Source organism: Protopterus annectens, chromosome 1.part0 (genome assembly GCF_019279795.1).
Source record: "Protopterus annectens isolate FY-2018-M chromosome 1.part0, PAN1.0, whole genome shotgun sequence".
In the NCBI taxonomy this organism is placed as follows: Eukaryota; Metazoa; Chordata; order Ceratodontiformes; family Protopteridae; genus Protopterus; species Protopterus annectens.
In genome coordinates, this window is record NC_056725.1 from 780,479,537 (window position 1) to 780,498,214 (window position 18,678).

Below are 18,678 nucleotides of genomic sequence, written 5' to 3' on the forward strand. Positions count from 1 at the left end.
CTTGACCAGAAAGTTTGGCAATGGCTACCATGTGTCCTTAATGTAGCAGCAGGATACAAGACAAGTCTGCTTGATAACTATCTCTACTGCTATGAGGGTAGACTGCAGTGAGTGAAAAATCTGAGCACCAACTTTTTGCCAGGATACTATACCACAATCTAGTCCATCCATCAACAGCAGTGAAGTCAATGAATTGTACAACTTTCCATCTACAAAGTATGCTTAACAGTATTATGCCAACCCTATCTTGTAATAATGTTAACAGTACGCAGAAGCTACAGAAACAGAGTCTGTCTGAACCAGTGTTCTCCAGACATCCATTATACTTGGCATGATTATGGAATAAGGGGATCATTTCAAAAGAAAAACGTTCATACATTCCAGTTGTAGGATCTAGCTGATGAATAGTTCGAACTTTTAGATGAAATTATTTAAAAAATGGTTCATGGAGTAAGCAATGAGTTCCTGTTGCTATCCATGATGTTAAATTTATCATACTGATTTATAGCCATATGTGTTTCAAAAGTGTATGTTATGAGGGAAATGTGGCTACAAAGGAAAAATAATATCATGAAAAGTTAACTCAGTCAGTGACACAAACCTTGTAGATAACATTTGGTGGGGACTAGCACTAACACACTACCTGCTATCATGCCATAATGCATAAGCTGTATATTCATGAGAGGAACTCATGTAGCAATACAGGGCAATCCCATAATCAGGAAAAGATTTAAATCCCTCAGTACAGGACAATCACATCAGCAGGAGAAGAGTATAACTGTCCCCTCTAGCAAAAAATAAAAAATAAAAACAAATCAACGTTTATTGTTACTGTACTACTCAGGCAGGCCTGCTTCCTCAAAAGTGTGCATTTTTGCTGTTTATTTTTTTTTTATATGTTTACTTCTCTGAACTTGCCAAACATCAAGTCACTGCCTGTGACACCATCATGTATTTGTTCCCTTTTATGGAGGAAAAAACACAGTTGTGACATTATTTATTAATTTATTTATTTCCAGTTTCATGACTGGGGAAGTCCATTTGGCCAAGCAGAACCCATTTTCAGTTGAGGCCTGGGGAGAAAAGCTCCAAAAGCAGTTAACAGAATATAACATAAGTACAGTATGGAATATACATATACAAAAGCATAAATATATGATTTAAAATACAAATATAAAAATACAAAATCAGGAAGTATACGTTTAAAAACACAAATGTTAAAATATAGATAAAGACAAAAGTAATACATGAATATAATTAAAAGTACAAGTCATAAAGTGTTTATACAAGTTTAGTGTTTGTTCTAACAGTAATGTTAGTGATCAGAGGTGATAGTAGATGAGACTGAAGGGAAGTTTGAAAGAGGAGACAGTGTAATTTAGGTGTGAAGGGAGCAGGAACAGCTCCAGTTTGAGGTAAGGTAAGAATGGAGGATAGATCTGAAATTAGAGTGGTTGTGAGCACAGCGGTGGGAGGGGAAGAGTATTTCATAGTTTAGCTAAGAAGTGTGATAGAAGTAATTGGCCAGGAGGGTGTAGGGGTTTATAGATTTTAAGGAGGATTTGGTTTTCAGATCTAAGAGTATGACTGGGGAGGTAAGGGGTTAAGATAGTTGAAAGAGAGGTGCAGATGGAAGGATGGAATATGTGTTTATGAGCAGTGGTGAGTTGTATGAATTTCAGGTAATTAGGAAGCTCAAAACAAAAACTGGCAAGAAATAAACTGGAATACATCCGAGCAGGATGTGGTAAAATTCAGATTTAATTAGCGGTTTCGGAGAAGTCAAAGCCTCCCCTTCTTCAGACAAAAAACATTAAGTTTACAACGCCTTTATACTGAACTCCACATTTAATTATTCAATTAAGTAATTAATTACTTCTGTTAGATGAACTCTACACTTAAAAATCCTTTTGCAACTAACATGCACAAATCTAAAAAGGCATTAATCCATAAATTTATATATACATTCGTTACCATTAAAAATTTGTTCTTAAACTTATCACCTTGACTTTGTATTACCATAAATAAATAACTTAACTTTAACAAACTACTTTCATAATTTATATTACAGATGCCCATCTCTTATACTAACAAATCTATATTAACTAAAATTTTGTTTATTTATTATTTAAATCATTTAACACTTGTACATATTATGTTTTTATATACAGAGTACTTTAAAGTACTTTTCCATTGCACCCTTATATTCCCTAAACCTTATACTGTGAATTTATAATAAACTTACATAAACTGTCTATATTAAAATATTCATACATACATACTTACTCCAATTTATACATAACGTATTAATGCATCAGTATAGATCATGGTTCCCTCTATATTTTTAACCTATATTAATATCAATCTACTACTTTAGCTAAGCCACTATATTTCACCTACGTAACCCTATTAGTTTAAGAATACTTTTTATAGACACATACTCATTCAACCCTGGTGGAACATGGGCCATTGCCCTAATCTGCCACATAATCTCATTAACCTCAAGCTTTATTTGCCACGGGCCACCTCTTAAATCACTTTTCGGTTGTTGAAGTATTATAAATTGAAATTTGTGATTTGAATGCTCCAAAATATGCTTAGCTAGAGCATTTGTTGTATCTTTCCTATTGATGCAGTATAAATGCTCATACATTCTTTGTTTTATTTTTCTCTTCGTTTTGCTTATGTAATATACGGGGCAAAATTCACAACATGCTGCGTATATCACCCCCTTTTGATTCACAGTTGTATTTACCATTTACATAATACATTGTATCTCTTATGGTCACTTTGTTCCCAATTTTTATTTGTTTACATTGTTGGCATGATCCGCATTTAAACATTCCACAATTTTTATTGAAATTAGTTTTTCTCTCAAGTAGAGATTTTACATTTTAGCCTCTTCTGTATGTTTACAAGACCTATTTCCCAAAACTTTGTTTAAACCATTATCTTCAACTATTATAGACCAATTCTTATTAAGAATCTCCCTTATTGTTATATAATCTAAGGAATATGTACATAAGAAATTAAGTCTCACGTCATGGCTTACACTCTGTACCTGAACATTATTATATTCAAGGTTTTTATCTGAACCATGAACATATCCATTTTGCAATAATGGTTTAAAGTGCCCTATGGTTCTTTTCATACTAACTTCGTATATGATATTTTCAACCAGTCTCTCTGGATATCCCCTTTTAATAAACATAGATTTAAGTACTTCACATTCCTTGATGTAATCACTTTCATCAGATACCATTCTTGCAGCCCTCACTATCTGTCCTTTCACCACTGCTCTTTTTTGGTGGAAGGGATGACTGCTAGTAAAATGCAAAAATGCATTGGAATGTATTGGTGTTCTATAAATTATGGTCTTATATCTCTTATATGCTCTATCCTTAGCTATATTTATATCTAAATAATTTATATTATCTAGTTCTATACAATAAGTAAATTCCAGAAAGTTAGTCATCTTAGTAATCTCGACTATAAAAGGCCCTATAAGCTCCTTACATCCTTTCCAAATTAGAAACATGTCATCTTGGTATATTGTGTACCATTTGACATTCTCTTGGAATGAATTATTTTTAAACAATAATGATTTTTCCCAGTGGGCCATAATGCAATTTGCAAAACTTCCTCCGCTCGGTGACCCCATTGCCACTCCAGATTTTTGGAGATACATAAGCCCTTCAAAAATCATAAAAATGTTCGCCAAGACTATTTCTAATAATACTTCCAGCAGGTATATGGTTTTATCATCTACTTTTCTAAGTGTCATAAATTCCCTAGTCCATTCCAATCCTAGGTCTTGTGGGATGACTGTATATAAATCTTTCACATCAATTGTGATAAAGATGTCACTATCTTCATATTCTAACTTGTCTATATTCTCCAGGAAATTCCAAGAATCTCTACAAATTTGCAATTCCTGCTGTAATAATGGCTTGAGTATATGATCAATAAATTTGGCGCAAGCGTATGTTATTGAACCCCTACCATCCACAATGGGTCTGAATGGGGGGGGTCAATGTAGCTTTTGTGAATTTTAGGGGAGCCAAAAAGGGCAGGAATTGTAGGTGCTGACATAGATAAGTAATGATAGGCATCCATATCAATAATACCTTCGAGGAATACATCATCCAATATGCTCCTAATCTTGTTATAGGCCCTGTTCACTTCATTGATACTCACTTGTATGTATACGTTTGTGGACAAATACTTTTTCATATGTATAATATACTCACTCTGGTCCATGAACACTAACCCACCACCTTTATCAGGTTTCATTACCCTAACCCCACATGCATTCAATAAATCTAGAAATTCAACTTCATTTTTAGTAACATTTATTTTGTTATTTGTACTTTTACTGTACATAGCTCTGAAGTCCATTTCACATATCTTTTCGAATGTACTCAGGGATGCATGTAATGGGAGCTTTAAATAAACTAGAAACCCTTAAGGTGTTGGTTAGTGAAGAATTCGTTCCCATAAGTGCCACAAGATTTAACTTGCGCACAAAAAGTTTTAAGTCCACTATGATTTTCACAATGTAAGTCTTTTTATCTGGGACAAATACGAACAGGAACCAAAGGCAGAGGAGGAATCGTCTGAACCACCGGAGGAGATGATAGTGAATTTACAACAGAGGCCACAGATTCTCACAAGTACTAAGGGAGATTTTAAGATATTCAGTTATACAGTCTTAACCATAGATCAAGAAATGGTCGACTTTTTCTCCAAGGGACTATCTTTTGTCCCAGATAAAAAGACTGACATTGTGAAAATCATAGTGGACTTAAAACTTTTTGTGCGCAAGTTAAATCTTGCGGCACTTATGGGAACAAATTCATCACTAACCAACACCTTAAGGGTTTCTAGTTTATTTAACCCCCCCATTACTTGCATCCCTGAGTACATTCGAAAAGATATGTGAAATGGACTTCAGAGCTATGTACAGTAAAAGTACAAATAACAAAATGAATGTTATTAAAATGTTGCATTTCTAGATTTATTGAATGCATGTGGGGTTAGTGTAATGAAACCTGATAAAGGTGGTGGGTTGGTGTTCATGGACCAGAGTGAGTATATTATACATATGAAAAGGTATTTGTCCACGAACGTATACATACAAGTGAATATCAATGAAGTGAACGGGGCCTATAACAAGATTAGGGGTATATTGGATGATTTATTCCTCGAAGGTATTATTGATATGGATACCTATCATTACTTATCTATGTCAGCACCTACAATTCCTGGCCTTTTTGGCTCCCCTAAAATTCACAAAAGCTACATTGACCCCCCATTCAGACCCATTGTGGATGGTAGGGGTTCAATAACATACGCTTGCGCCAAATTTATTGATCATATACTCAAGCCATTATTACAACAGGAATTGCAAATTTGTAGAGATTCTTGGAATTTCCTGGAGAATATAGACAAGTTAGAATATGAAGATAGTGACATCTTTATCACACTTGATGAAAAGATTTATATACAGTCATCCCACAAGACCTAGGATTGGAATGGACTAGGGAATTTATGACACTTAGAAAAGTAGATGATAAAACCATATACCTGCTGGAAGTATTATTAGAAATAATCTTGGCGAACAATTTTATGATTTTTGAAGGGCTTATGTATCTCCAAAAAAACTGTAGTGGCAATGGGGTCACCATGCGGAGGAAGTTTTGCAAATTGCATTATGGCCCACTGGGAAAAATCATTATTGTTTAAAAATAATTCATTCCAAGAGAATGTCAAATGGTACATCAGATACCTAGATGACATGTTTCTAATTTGGAAAGGATGTAAGGAGCTTATAGAGCTTTTTATAGTCGAGATTACTAAGATGACTAACTTTCTGGAATTTACTTATTGTATAGAACTAGATAATATAAATTATTTAGATATAAATATAGCTAAGGATAGAGCATATAAGAGTTATAAGACCATAATTTATAGAAAACCGACACATTCCAATGCCTTTTTGCATTTTACTAGCAGTCATCCCTTCCACCAAAAAAGAGCAGTTGTGAAAGGACAGATAGTGAGGGCTGCAAGAATGGTATCTGATAAAAGTGATTATGTCAAGGAATGTGAAGTATTTAAATCTAAGCTTATTAAAAAGGGATATCCAGAGAGACTGGTTGAAAATATCATATATGAAGTTAGTATGAAAAGAACCATAGGGCACTTTAAACCATTATTGCAAAATGGATATGTTCATGGTTCAGATAAAAACCTTGAATATAATAATGTTCAGGTACAGAGTGTAAGTCATGACGTGAGACTTAATTTCTTATGTACATATTCCTTAGATTATATAACAATAAGAGAGATTCTTAATACGAATTGATCTATAATAGTTGAAGATAATGGTTTAAACAAAGTTTTGGGAAATGGGCCTCGTATAACATACAGAAGAGGCCAAAATGTAAAATCTCTACTTGAGAGAAAAACTAATTTCAGTAAAAATTGTGAAATGTTTAAATGCGGATCATGCCAACAATGTAAACAAATAAAAATTGGGAACAAAGTGACCATAAGAGATACAATGTATTATGTAAATGGTAAATACAATTGTGAATGAAAAGGGTTGATATACGCAGCATGTTGTGAATTTTGCCCCGTATATTACATAAGCAAAACGAAGAGAAAAATAAAACAAAGAATGTATGAGGATTTATACTGCATCAATAGAAAAGATACAACAAATGCTCTAGCTAAGTATATTTTGGAGCATTCAAATCACAAATTTCAATTTATAATACTTCAACAACCGAAAAGTGATTTAAGAGGTGGCCCGTGGCAAATAAAGCTTGAGGTTAATGAGATTATGTGGCAGATTAGGACAATGGCCCATGTTCCACCAGGGTTGAATGAGTATGTGTCTATAAAAAGTATTCTTAAACTAATAGGGTTAAGTAGGTGAAATATGGTGGCTTAGCTAAGGTAGTAGATTGATATTAATATAGGTAAAAATATAGAGGGAACCATGATCTATACTGATGCATTAATACGTTATGTATAAATTAGAGTAAGTATGTATGTATGATTATTTTAATATAGACGGTTTATGTAAGTTTATTATAAATTCATAGTATAAGGTTTAGGGAATATAAGGGCGCAATGGAAATGTACTTTGAAGTACTCTGTATATAAAACATAATATGTACAAGTGTTAAATTATTTAAATAATAAATAAACAAAATTTTAGTTAATATAGATTTGTTAGTATAGGAGATGGGCATCTGTAATATATATTATGAAAGGAGTTTGTTAAAGTTAAGTTATTTATTTATGGTAATACAAAGTCAAGGTGATAAGTTTAAGAACAAATTTTTAATGGTAACGAATGTATATGAATTTATGGATTAGTGCATTTTTAGATTTGTGCATGTTAGTTGCAAAAGGTTTTTTAAGTGTAGAGTTCATCTAACAGAAGTAATTAATTACTTAATTGAATAATTAAATGTGGAGTTCAATATAAAGGCGTTGTAAACTTAATGTTCTTTGTCTGAAGAAGGGGAGGCATTGTTTTCCATGAAAGTGCTAATTAAACCTGAATTTTACCTCATCCTGCTCGGATTTATTCCAGTTTATTTCTTGCCGGTTTTCGTTTTAAACTGTTTTTGTTCCTTTCTGTTGAATTAGGAAGCTCAGGCCAGTTTAGGGAGTGGAGGGAATGGCAGTGATGGGTGGAGTATTTGGACCCTGTAGCAAATTTACAGACTTTCCAATAATCCAAGACACTTTTTATTGATTTAGCGCTTTCATCAAGGTGAAAGACTTCATCAGAATAAGAAGTCTTTCACCTTGATGAAAGCGCAAAATCAATAAAAAGTGTCTTGGATTATTGAATTGTATCCTCTGTGGTTCTTAGCTTCACTATTCATCTGTGGACTTATTTAGTTTTGGTTGTTCTGTTTTTTAAATTTGCAGACTTTGTTATAGCAGGCTGCCAGTTTGTCTTTTTAGGCTAAGCTGGAGATGAGTAAGTAGAGGGGCACGATACATAAGAGAGGGGTGCAGGTAGGAGGAGACTAGAGTATGTCTGGTAAAAGCGGTTTGACAGCAATTTTGTCTATACAGCAGACCTATTTTTTGTGTTTTTTTTAATATTATTTTGAATGTGTATATTGAATTTTAAGTGTTCATCAGTGGTGCCTCCAAGTAGTTTGGTATGAGGTACAGTTTTGATTAGAGTGTTATCGTGGCTTTTTATTTTAAAGGAGCTTTTGTCTATGGTGAAATTTCTCGAAGGAGAGAATATCATGAGTTTGTTTTCTTAGCACTGAGAGGTAACTGTGTTAGAGGTTTTACCTTTAAGGACTTCTATTCTTCTCTGCATTCTTACAAACATCTAATTGTTGAGCATGCAGTGGGATACAGTGAGGTATTGCCATCCACTTCCATTAATTAATCTATCACCCCCCCCCCCCATTGCAGATAGATGCCACTATCCATCTCAAGTCTCCACCAGGGATTGTTGACAGAATTCATATCTCGATACATGCTCTCAACACTGTCACCTGAGAAAAGTGGCCTTGCCCACGTCAACCAGATCTGCTAACAGCTAAGTCACTAACTGAACCAAAGTCATTGGGTTGTTCTCTGTCTCTTTCTCTCTCTGTTATGCAGTCAGTTCTATTTGCTCTGGGGTTTGTTATTGCATTTTGGTCTCATTTTTCTTGTAGTAAAGTAGTCCCACCCCAGCAGCACACCTACTCTTTTTTCACTGAAGTGTTGACTGGTTGTGCATTTGACAATCAGTCAATTAGGCACAGCCATCTACCTGACAACTGTCCAGATGAAAGAGACAGCTCTAATGTAAGGTTGGCTAGTACGTTCTTTTGACACACAGCGACCTTCGACTTGTTATATAACAGCTGGCACTATAAGTCTAGCCTTTCATGTCATGTGGGAACCTTCAATCTTTCTAAAGAGCATAACTTTCTTTGCTGGATTTCAGTTTTCACAAAACTTACTTTTTTATTTTCAAAACTTTATTATAAACATTCCAGCACATAACAAATATGGCAATTCACATGAATGGTGCATTTAAACTGCATTTTCTGTCAGTCTGGTAAATATATGCTGCAAATATTAATACAATATTCTTAAGAGAAGAGCTGTGACTACTCTGGTCAGTTATGGGATAAAATTCATTTAAGGAGCGCTGGAGCTGGACATTGTTCTGACAGCACACATGATGCAATTTATCTTGCTGTTGAAGGATAATGCAAGAAAATCAGACAAGTGTTTTTTAGCAAAATGTTAGTAAACATTCAGTAGCACTTGGTGTTATTGGAAATTCAAGCTGCAACTATTTACAACTATCAAGAAGCTGTATGTAGGATCATAGAAGTGATTTCTTTATGTAAGCGACATTCGAATGTTATGGGAAGATATACCGATTATTTTTGTTTATGAAACGCTATTAAAGTTTCTAATGGGAGAGGTAAGTTTGAATTTTTTTTCTTTTGACCAAAATGTGGTAAACAACTTTCTGAAAGCAGTTAATGGCTTTTAAATAGTTAACATTTAAAGTAAGTGTAGAGCAAAGTAACTAAGGAGGGAGAAAGACGGACTATAAACAGTTTGCTAGAATACTAGAATACTCATATTGATCTGTTTATGGGATTCTATGAACAATGACTGACATTCATTTCCTAGCGTGCACTGACTATGTTATGTAGTGTTTCCTTTGTGTCTGTCAAATGATAGATTATTTTCCAGTGGTACCACAACACTAGCCTCAGCTAAATATTACAACTGGTGGTACAGCTGCCACTGTATAGTGGATCCTGGTGGACAAGCAGCTTAGACCCTTCATGACATTGTACCTAAGTGTCTTCTATATGGTTTATTGTAAATGTTATCTTGTTAACTGTTTATTTAGTTACAAATGATAATTTCTTAACTGTTTCTATGTAAAATTTAGTTGCAAATGATAATTTTTTAACTGTTTGTATGTAAAATTTAGAATCTGACTGTGGAGCTTCTCTCCCTGAGTCTCCACTGAAAACGAGCCAATCGCTCAGGTGGACTAACCCGGTTAACAAATGTAAAATAAATAAATAGTAAATAAATAATACAGTGAAGTGCTTATGTCTAGGGTCCATATCTCCTCACATGACTGCATTAAGGAGTGTTCATTTTGTCAACTACTTTGCATAACATTATAATAAATAATAGTTCCCTGAGGACAGTTCCCAATCAACTCCTGTATGTAATGGGTGGCTCTTATTATTTATTTATTTGTTACCAGAAAAGTCCAACTGGGTAGAAGACCATTTTCAGCAGAGATCCAGGAGAAAAGCTCCAAATTATTACTAAACATTTTAAGAAGAAGAATTTTACAATCTTCAAAAATAAAACAAAAATATCTGCCATTTAAATAATTGTAAAATAGTATACATAATATAAAACATTGGTTAAGAATTGATATAAGGTATATGACAATTATTTACTATTTAGAGAAATTTTAGACAGTTTATAGAGAAATTAAAGGTAAGTTAGTATAGTTCAAATAGGAATTGCAATACGAAGTGAGGGAAAAACAGGCTTATGCTATATTTAGAGAGAAAGTCATGGAAGAGAATTAGATAGCAGAAAGGAAGTAAGTGAAAACGGAAGTGTAAGGAGGTATAATGAATGAAAATATATTTGTTCATAATTACAGATATAGTTTATCCAGATACTGAGCAGGAACAGAGCCAGATTTTAGCTAGGAAGTCTTTCAGAGTGGTTTTGAAAGATGGGAGGGAGGGTATAGACCTGATGGATACAGGTAAGGAGTTCCAGGTCTTAGTAACCTTGTACGACTGCAGACAATGCCCAGCAGGTTTGTAGATAGGAGTTTTTGGTCACTGGATCACAATGACCAACTGAGAATATAGCTGTGTAGAATGTTTTTAGTGCTGGACAGGAAGATGGATGCTGGATAATTTTGTAAGCGGTGAGAAGTTGTGTATATGTTAGCTGATGTGGCAGTTCTAACCAAGCTCGGCTTGTCAGTGCTATACAGTGGTGGGTTCTGAAATGGCTATGTGCAGCAAATTTAGCAATTTTGTTATAGCATTGTTCAAGTTTTAATTTTTGTGAAGCCTGGAGGTTATTAAAGATGGGACACCATAAAGAAGATGGGGAGGAAATAAGTAGGGGCAAGTGTACTTTCAGTTGCTTCACTGCAAACGTTTTTGGCTCTGTAAAGCATCTCTAGTTTTTGTTGAGTTTTTCTTATGCAATTTAGTATATGCAGGTTGAATGTAAGATTATCATCCACTATCAGCCCTAATAGTTTGCTATGAGAAGTGATTTCAATTGTTATATTATCAGAAGAGAGGACTTTAAATTTTGTTTTTTTCATTTTTTTCATGAGAAAGGAATTTTGGGGGAAAAAAAGTAGTAGCTTGGCCTTTTTTAGGTTGCGTGTTATGAAGCCACATTTTAGTGGCTGTTAAAGCTTCTTGAGTAATTTGTTGGAGGTGTACCATGCTGTCAGATGTGCAAATGAGAGTGGATTCATCTGTGTATTGTATTACGGTGGCCTGTTGCATGGAAGTGTAGAGGGTGCTGGTGAAAATGTTAATGAGGAGGGGACCAAGGACAGAACCTTAGTGTACACCGGCGGTGACTGGGATGTAAGAAGACAGCATGGAGTGCCATTTTACTGTCTGATACGTATTGGACAGGTGTTTGAAACAAAGAAGGGTGGGCTGAGAGAGACCTAGTGAGGATATCTGAAGTAGAAGTTTGCTGTGACAAACTGTGTCAAAAAGGCTTTAGACAAGTCTAGAAATAAGGAAGAGATTAGTTTGCCTTTATCTCTAGTTTTATTGACAGTATCTATATAGGTTAGAAGGGCAGTGTTAGTACTATGGGAAGGGTGGAAGCCATATTGTGTAGGTGATAGGAGTTCTTCCTGCTGGAGATAGTCTATTGTTTTTGAATACATTTTTCTAGTATTTTGGCGAGGGGAGATAAGATTGCTATAGGTCTAAAGTTATTAATGTCTGTTGAATTCCCTTCCACCTTCATGTGTTATTGACAGAACACAGAACTGGTGAGACACGCCATGCATACATGTGATTCACCAAAGTTATTCTTCAATATATTATTATTGCAACTCAGTAATATGCACTTTTAATGACAATAAGTCACCATGACTAAGAATGCTTGATACCATTCAGGAGTATGTGAAACATGCCAGAAGGCCTTAGAGTAGGGTAGGTGGGGTAACACTAAGGAAGCATGAAGAACTGTGGTGTACCCTCCTAGCATAATTGAATATTAAGATTTTTCAGATGTGTAGTGTGCATTGGGGAGTTTTGTGGTACTGCTCCCACAGTGCTGATCTGTTTTCCATAATATAATAATGTACAGCTTCCACCTGTACCATACAGTTTCACGGCACTGTGAAAAAAATTGAAAGCATGCATAACAGTATATATAACATTCATTAGCATTCATCTATGCTATATATGAAGGCATATTACAAAATAAGCAGTAATCCCTTCCTGCAATGTATCTTATGCTTTATTAATGGTAACATACCATTTACTAGTCTCCTGTCACTCCATCAGTCATGTAGATAGTGAAAGAAAGTTACACAAACTGACAACTGGCTCATTGTCAAAAATATCTTCATGAATCCTAGATGATAAGTAACCACTACTACAATGACTGAGTATCAAAAGACTGAATTTATGGAGCTAAATCTCCATAATGGCACTTATTTTTTGTATGACACTAGTAAAGGTTTTGTTTTTCAAGCTGAAATTTTACTACTGTGTTAATACAACTGTAACGCAGATGTGAAGACAGAAAACTGAAGCAGTACACTGTCAATGTGAAATGTTTAAAGACATAGGTAAAGTGTGAGATAGCATACATAGTCAGATAACATACAGAATTTTAAAACACCTATTTTGTCTCATATCTGACTACATTTAATTTTATATTTCTTTTATTTTGCAGAAAAAGAGGGCTTGAAGTAGTTAAGGTGAGTTAAAGAATTACTGAACACTGTTACTCTGGTAGGTACAGATAATTTTTATATATGGTTGAAAAGAATATAGTCTATAAACCTCATTGAATTTTTTGCTACATTTGAGTTCCTTTGCCGAGTTGCAGAAATTAACAGCATTCTTGATCACGCTACAAGTAAACAGATTTGCTTGTATATGTCTACCTGTCTGTAAAGGGCTTTGACCACTCCATCTGTTACTAAATAAAAACAATGCTGAGTTTGCTACATATTGTATAAGGGGATAGTCCTCCTGTAATGATCTTCACTCAGTCATTGTGCATTTCATCATTATTGGCCATTTAACCACTGACTAAATATCCTGCTCTAGAACTAGATATATTTCACTCCCCAAAGTTAGCACAGTTATATGTAACACAAAAAGAATAGAGCGAACAGACAAAGGTCGGAATATTAATGAACTTTTGTTAATGAGCAAGATGTGTGGGTTAAGTTGAGGGTGTGTGTCTATAAATCTGTACTCTAATTGTGTAGTAAAGCTTTTTAACTATGATGTTTATATGCCTTTTAATGGTCTGATAAAGCTACGTTAGGTAGTGAAAGCACTTACCACGCACTGTTTTTTATTTTTGTTTCATAATAAATGCACTGGCTTGCCTTTCCATGGTGGTCAGATATTTTTTCCTGTTTGATTGTTAACACACTTGTCCCTGAGGAGACCCCAAGTTGTTTATTTACTTATTTATTATATCACTAAGATGTTACAATTATTGCATTACATTTTTTCAGTTAAGTACGTTACTTGTAGTAGGGATGTTAATGTGATGATTTAGCAAATGAAACAGGAAGAAAGGTTACATTTCCCTTGTTTTATTACACTGTCTTTTGCTTCTATTGTCTTGAGTTAGGTTGTACAAAGATGGGACATTGTGTTGTACTTTGATTGCTCCTCCTTTTATCAGTCATGTAGTCAAGTAGCTCCTTCCAAGTGGGTTAACATACAGAATAATACAGCATTGTCTGAGTTCAGTGCTGATGAATAGCAGGTATTGAGTACACGAAATGTCATTCCATAGCTGGCTGTTTGGTGACTTGTATAGCAAAATCTGAGTCACTGGTGATGATTTACTCTAGCCGTTTGTTAGGGATTGATGATACTTAATGTAAATGGCAATAGAACATAACCACAAGAGATCCATGCAGGTTAGGCATAAGAAATGGTTGTGCAGCTGATGCAGCATGTCTACTGTTAGAGCAAGTAAGCATATATACGGAATATCAAAGGGGATTAATTTTTAGAACTTCTTTCCAGATTAATTGATTTTTTTTCAGTTAAAACCAAAAGACAAATATGGGTGCTCCAGTTCCAAAACACCATTTACTACAAAAGCTCATTAATTATAAACTGATAATATTAATTACACAATTTGCTGATATGCTTCACTGTTTGCGAACTGCATGAAATTAACAGTCAAAATGCTTAAACAAATGAAAGCAAATTTGTAAATATAACACTCAAAAGTTTTTAGGAAATATTTATGAATGCACAATTTGTTTTAGTGAAGATGCCTCTACCTTCTCCCTCATCATTCATGAACCTGAAATGTCTGCATTTCTGATCCCTGAGTAGAGATAAGCAGACCAGTGCCTTTCACCGGAGTTTCTTTTTTATGCTTAAATAGACATTAAATTGAATGTTATTACTTGAAAATTATTCATGTTGTACCCCAGATTTTTATCTAGTGTGCCTTTATACATCTTTCCTTGAACTATAATACAAGTATTGTTCAAACTTTTCCCAAAAAACAAATTAATTTTATTTCACTGCATGAACTTGCCTGATAAGATGACTGATAAGTTTGAGATCAAAACTGTGTCCAGGCCTCATATAGATGGGTTGTGCACCTGTGTATCTGAGCAAGGCTTGTACAGCTTAATCACAATATAGTGCAGTGTACTGCCCCCAAAAGAAGTGGGTATGCACATACAGGTGGGGGGGAGTATGTGTACAGCGCATACTGGACAAAGACAAATGAATGCTGGATAAATCACGATGGGGAGAAGTAGGCAATTCATAAGGGGTGGGTTGTGACCAATAGGATAGGAGTGCAACTGGATAGGGGTAGGATAGGTATCATACTAATTGCCAGTTGGCTCAGAAGGATGTTAGTTTACCCACAGGATGGCTTAGATGGGTCAGGGTGGTTGGTGATTGGAGCCACACTCCACTCTGGTATCCTGAAAACAGGATCCTGCTGGTCAGGATCAGGATTGAGCTGAGTAACCGTCCTGAGAGAGGTAACCCCCCCCCCCCTCCCCAGTGAGGCAATGCCTGAAAAAGGTTGAACCCTACTAGTGAGGCATTCCCAGCTTTTTACTTGCTCAACCAGAGTGGCAAAGGCCAGCTGCATTTGATGCACATGTGTTTTATTGGTATCATCAGGACCTGCGGGAAAAAGACACAATGGGAAGGAAAACATTACAGAATATGCCCTAAAAGTAGCACATGTAGCGTACTACAACATGGTGGGTGTCACACTAACTATGCTGTTCCACATGTCACACTATTTTCTGTGGCAACCAACATGACTGGCCTCTTGCTGTGTCTATATTAAAAAACACAAGAGGTAAAACAGCCATTGCATAAATGAGATGTTGACTTCACTGCAAAACTACACTCCTGCATGTCCACTTTTCACAGTAGAGGCTTGTAATGTGCCTGCATTTCTACAACTAAGTTACAGTCTGAAATATATGTGAATGATGACAGATACCTGGAAATGTTTCCTCAGCGTTATAACTAAGCTATATATCCACATGCATTTGCAAGTTAGTGGTTGCCTCATCAGGTGCCCATAACCTCACAACTGAGCAACTATGCAGTACCACTCAAAATACAGTACTTTAAGGTTGGACAGACAAGCAGCAGTCACAGCACAGATGCATTCCTTTGCAGTAACCCAACAGATGAGTCCTGGTATCTGTCAGAGGAAATAACTTTTATTATGATTAGAGCTCTGAATAATAAAACAAATGTTAAAATGACACTTTAACAAACATCATCAATTGCAGATACTTACTCTACCATTTGGGTCTTTTTGGCATAACCTCTGATTCTTACTGATAGCAGTATTTTGAGGGGGGTTAGCACAGGTCATAATACTGGTGTCTGCATTACTTATTGGTCCTGGAGATTCTGGTAGCCTCATGAAGCAGCTCTAGTTATTATGTAACAACCTTAGGATATGGACCCTGGTAGGATTCCATAAGCTGCTCCCTGAACTGCATATGCCATGGGTAGAGCATAACTTTGTTGTCCTCGGCACATCCAGCAAGCACTCTCTGAGGAGAATGTGTCAGCAATCATCACCAGGAATGCCTTGTAAAATAAGATGGTGGCCTAGAATTCCCTCTAGAAATGTGAATTCTGAATCATAACCAGTGCAGCCTAGTGCAGCCATGAAGCCCAATGTGCATACATATACAGAGAGCATTACTCAAGTTCTCACTCAGGAGTTATTAGCATCATGCTCTGGTCCTTAGCTGCATATTATGTCACCTGTACATTTCATCAAAATACAGCACTTCATGGACATACACGAAACATAGCCTTATATGAATATATAGCACACACATTGCTATTTAATTGAAGTTTAAGGGCATGGTCTACCATTATAAATGCCAAACCTTGAACCAAAAAAGGAGGAGTAACAGTTTACATACAGCATTTTCAGTAAATGCCTGGCAACAGAGAAGAAGAACATTCAGAAGACACAGCCATGTAGTTATACACAGTGTTCTGCAGTACTGGGATATGATGTATATCTCTGGTGTCTTGTACATGTGAGCCCCTGCCTTAGAATAGAGTACCGTTACACATATTAATCTGCAAAATGTTCTCTTTTGATCTGTACTTGTATATAAACCATACATAATGTACATATATAACTGCACATCTATACTTTAAGTGATGAAAGACAGCCTGCTGTCAGGACTACGTATTCCTATACTATCATTTATGCCCTATACATACGTGCTGTGAGCCTATGATGTGGGGGCAACTGTCGTGGACTCCCATGTGTAACCCTAGCTGCAAATTATAACAGCCCCATGTCATGTTAGACCTCATAAGTTTCCCCAATGCATGCAGTCAGTGAAGTTCTCCTTTTACATACATATCTTTGTGGGCCTCTGTATAGCAACCTCTGCAGCTCAGGACATGCACATGTCAACCTCTTCCTATAGTCTGGGGGATTAGTAAGTTTGTTCATGCCCCTGTCCTTTTGTGTATACTTATGGCAACCTATGGCAACCTACTATTAGTAACTGTCTGGTAGCCTACTTTCAACAGCTGTCACCAGCCTTCAGCTATGCATCTTGTTCTCACAGGTGTTCTCATGTCTTCCAGATAAGCTGAATGGCAGAGAGTGGTCAACTTCAGCTGAGTGACATCTTGCTACAGCTGCTTATGACCATTGTGCCACCTGTTAGGGAGAGGGGGTAGTCACCATTCTCCATGGGACCACATGTGGGAAACGATGGTCAGTAACACAGCACAGTAATGTCAGAGTTATGTCACTTACATGATCAGATAGGCCTGTGAGAAGGTATGTGACATAGTAGCAGAGACGTCAGCCATTGGAGGGGGCCCACCTTTCATTCTAAGCACACACCTTGTATACAAAGTATATGTCTGTTCTATATTTGTATAGTCTGTACAACTGTTTTCATGCAGAACACACAGCCTCACATGTGGGATGGGTATTCAGCTTTGCTCTGTGCTGCCTCCTATTGAATATTTAAAAGTCAGATAACTGCTATAGTAACACCTGTACAAGCTGGGATAGAGCAACAGGCTGACTTCAGCACCTACACATTGTTTGACAATCATGTAGAGGCATAGATTGAGTAACAGTCAGACTGACACACATCCACTGTATCACTCCTGGGTGGTCCTCCATTCATTGTTCAAGTAAAGATATGATCTCACCCACATCTGCATTATAGTCTCTGCAGATTGAGTGTTCACCATCCCCATTGGTGGGGGCTTCCCATGCAGATAGAAGCAGCACTACACCCTCTTTGACAGCACCAGCAGAGGAGTCTATTGAATCCATTACTGGTATATATACACATAGAGTAGCCTATCAGGGGATTCCAGCACCGTTACATGTCACAGCCCGACTCTGATATGCAAATAGTGCTAGAAATCAGACAACAGATGTACAAGACTAGCACACAGGCACAGTCTGATGCTACTCATCCTTACATGGGGATGATTTTTGTGGAGTGTGGCTTTCAAGATGATATTACCCATCATGGCCAACACCTTGGCAAAGCTAGAATCCAGGAAAAATTCCATGTTAGGTCTAATGATGATTATAATTGGAAATGTGAACCATATCCTCCTTTCTGCAGAGGATATCAGTGCCATATCCATCAATATTGTCAGCAGCAGAATTATGAACATACCAAGGGTGGTGATGTCAGACGGCCATTGCAGAGTATGCAATGTGTTCTTGTGAGTCTAGAGGAATCTCACTACATCACCTCATATTGTGGGTAGCAACAAATGGCTGCCTCTGGGGGCAAGTCACATTCCAAATACAGTCAATATAGGTCTGCTTTTTACAGTAGTACAACATCCTTGCACAGGGGGCCTGCAGTCACACCAG

General features: G+C 36.2%; 1 protein-coding gene across 1 annotated transcript in view; it reads left to right on the forward strand.

Annotated features, from left to right (window-relative positions):
- The window catches only part of LOC122794524 (inositol-tetrakisphosphate 1-kinase-like), a 721,296-nt gene that overhangs the window by 75,002 nt on the left and 627,616 nt on the right, over positions 1–18,678 (forward strand). Inside the window, exon 2 of the mRNA XM_044062994.1 lies at positions 12,994–13,018. Within this exon, the coding sequence (XP_043918929.1) occupies positions 12,994–13,018 (25 nt within the window). The remainder of the gene's footprint in view (positions 1–12,993; positions 13,019–18,678) is intronic.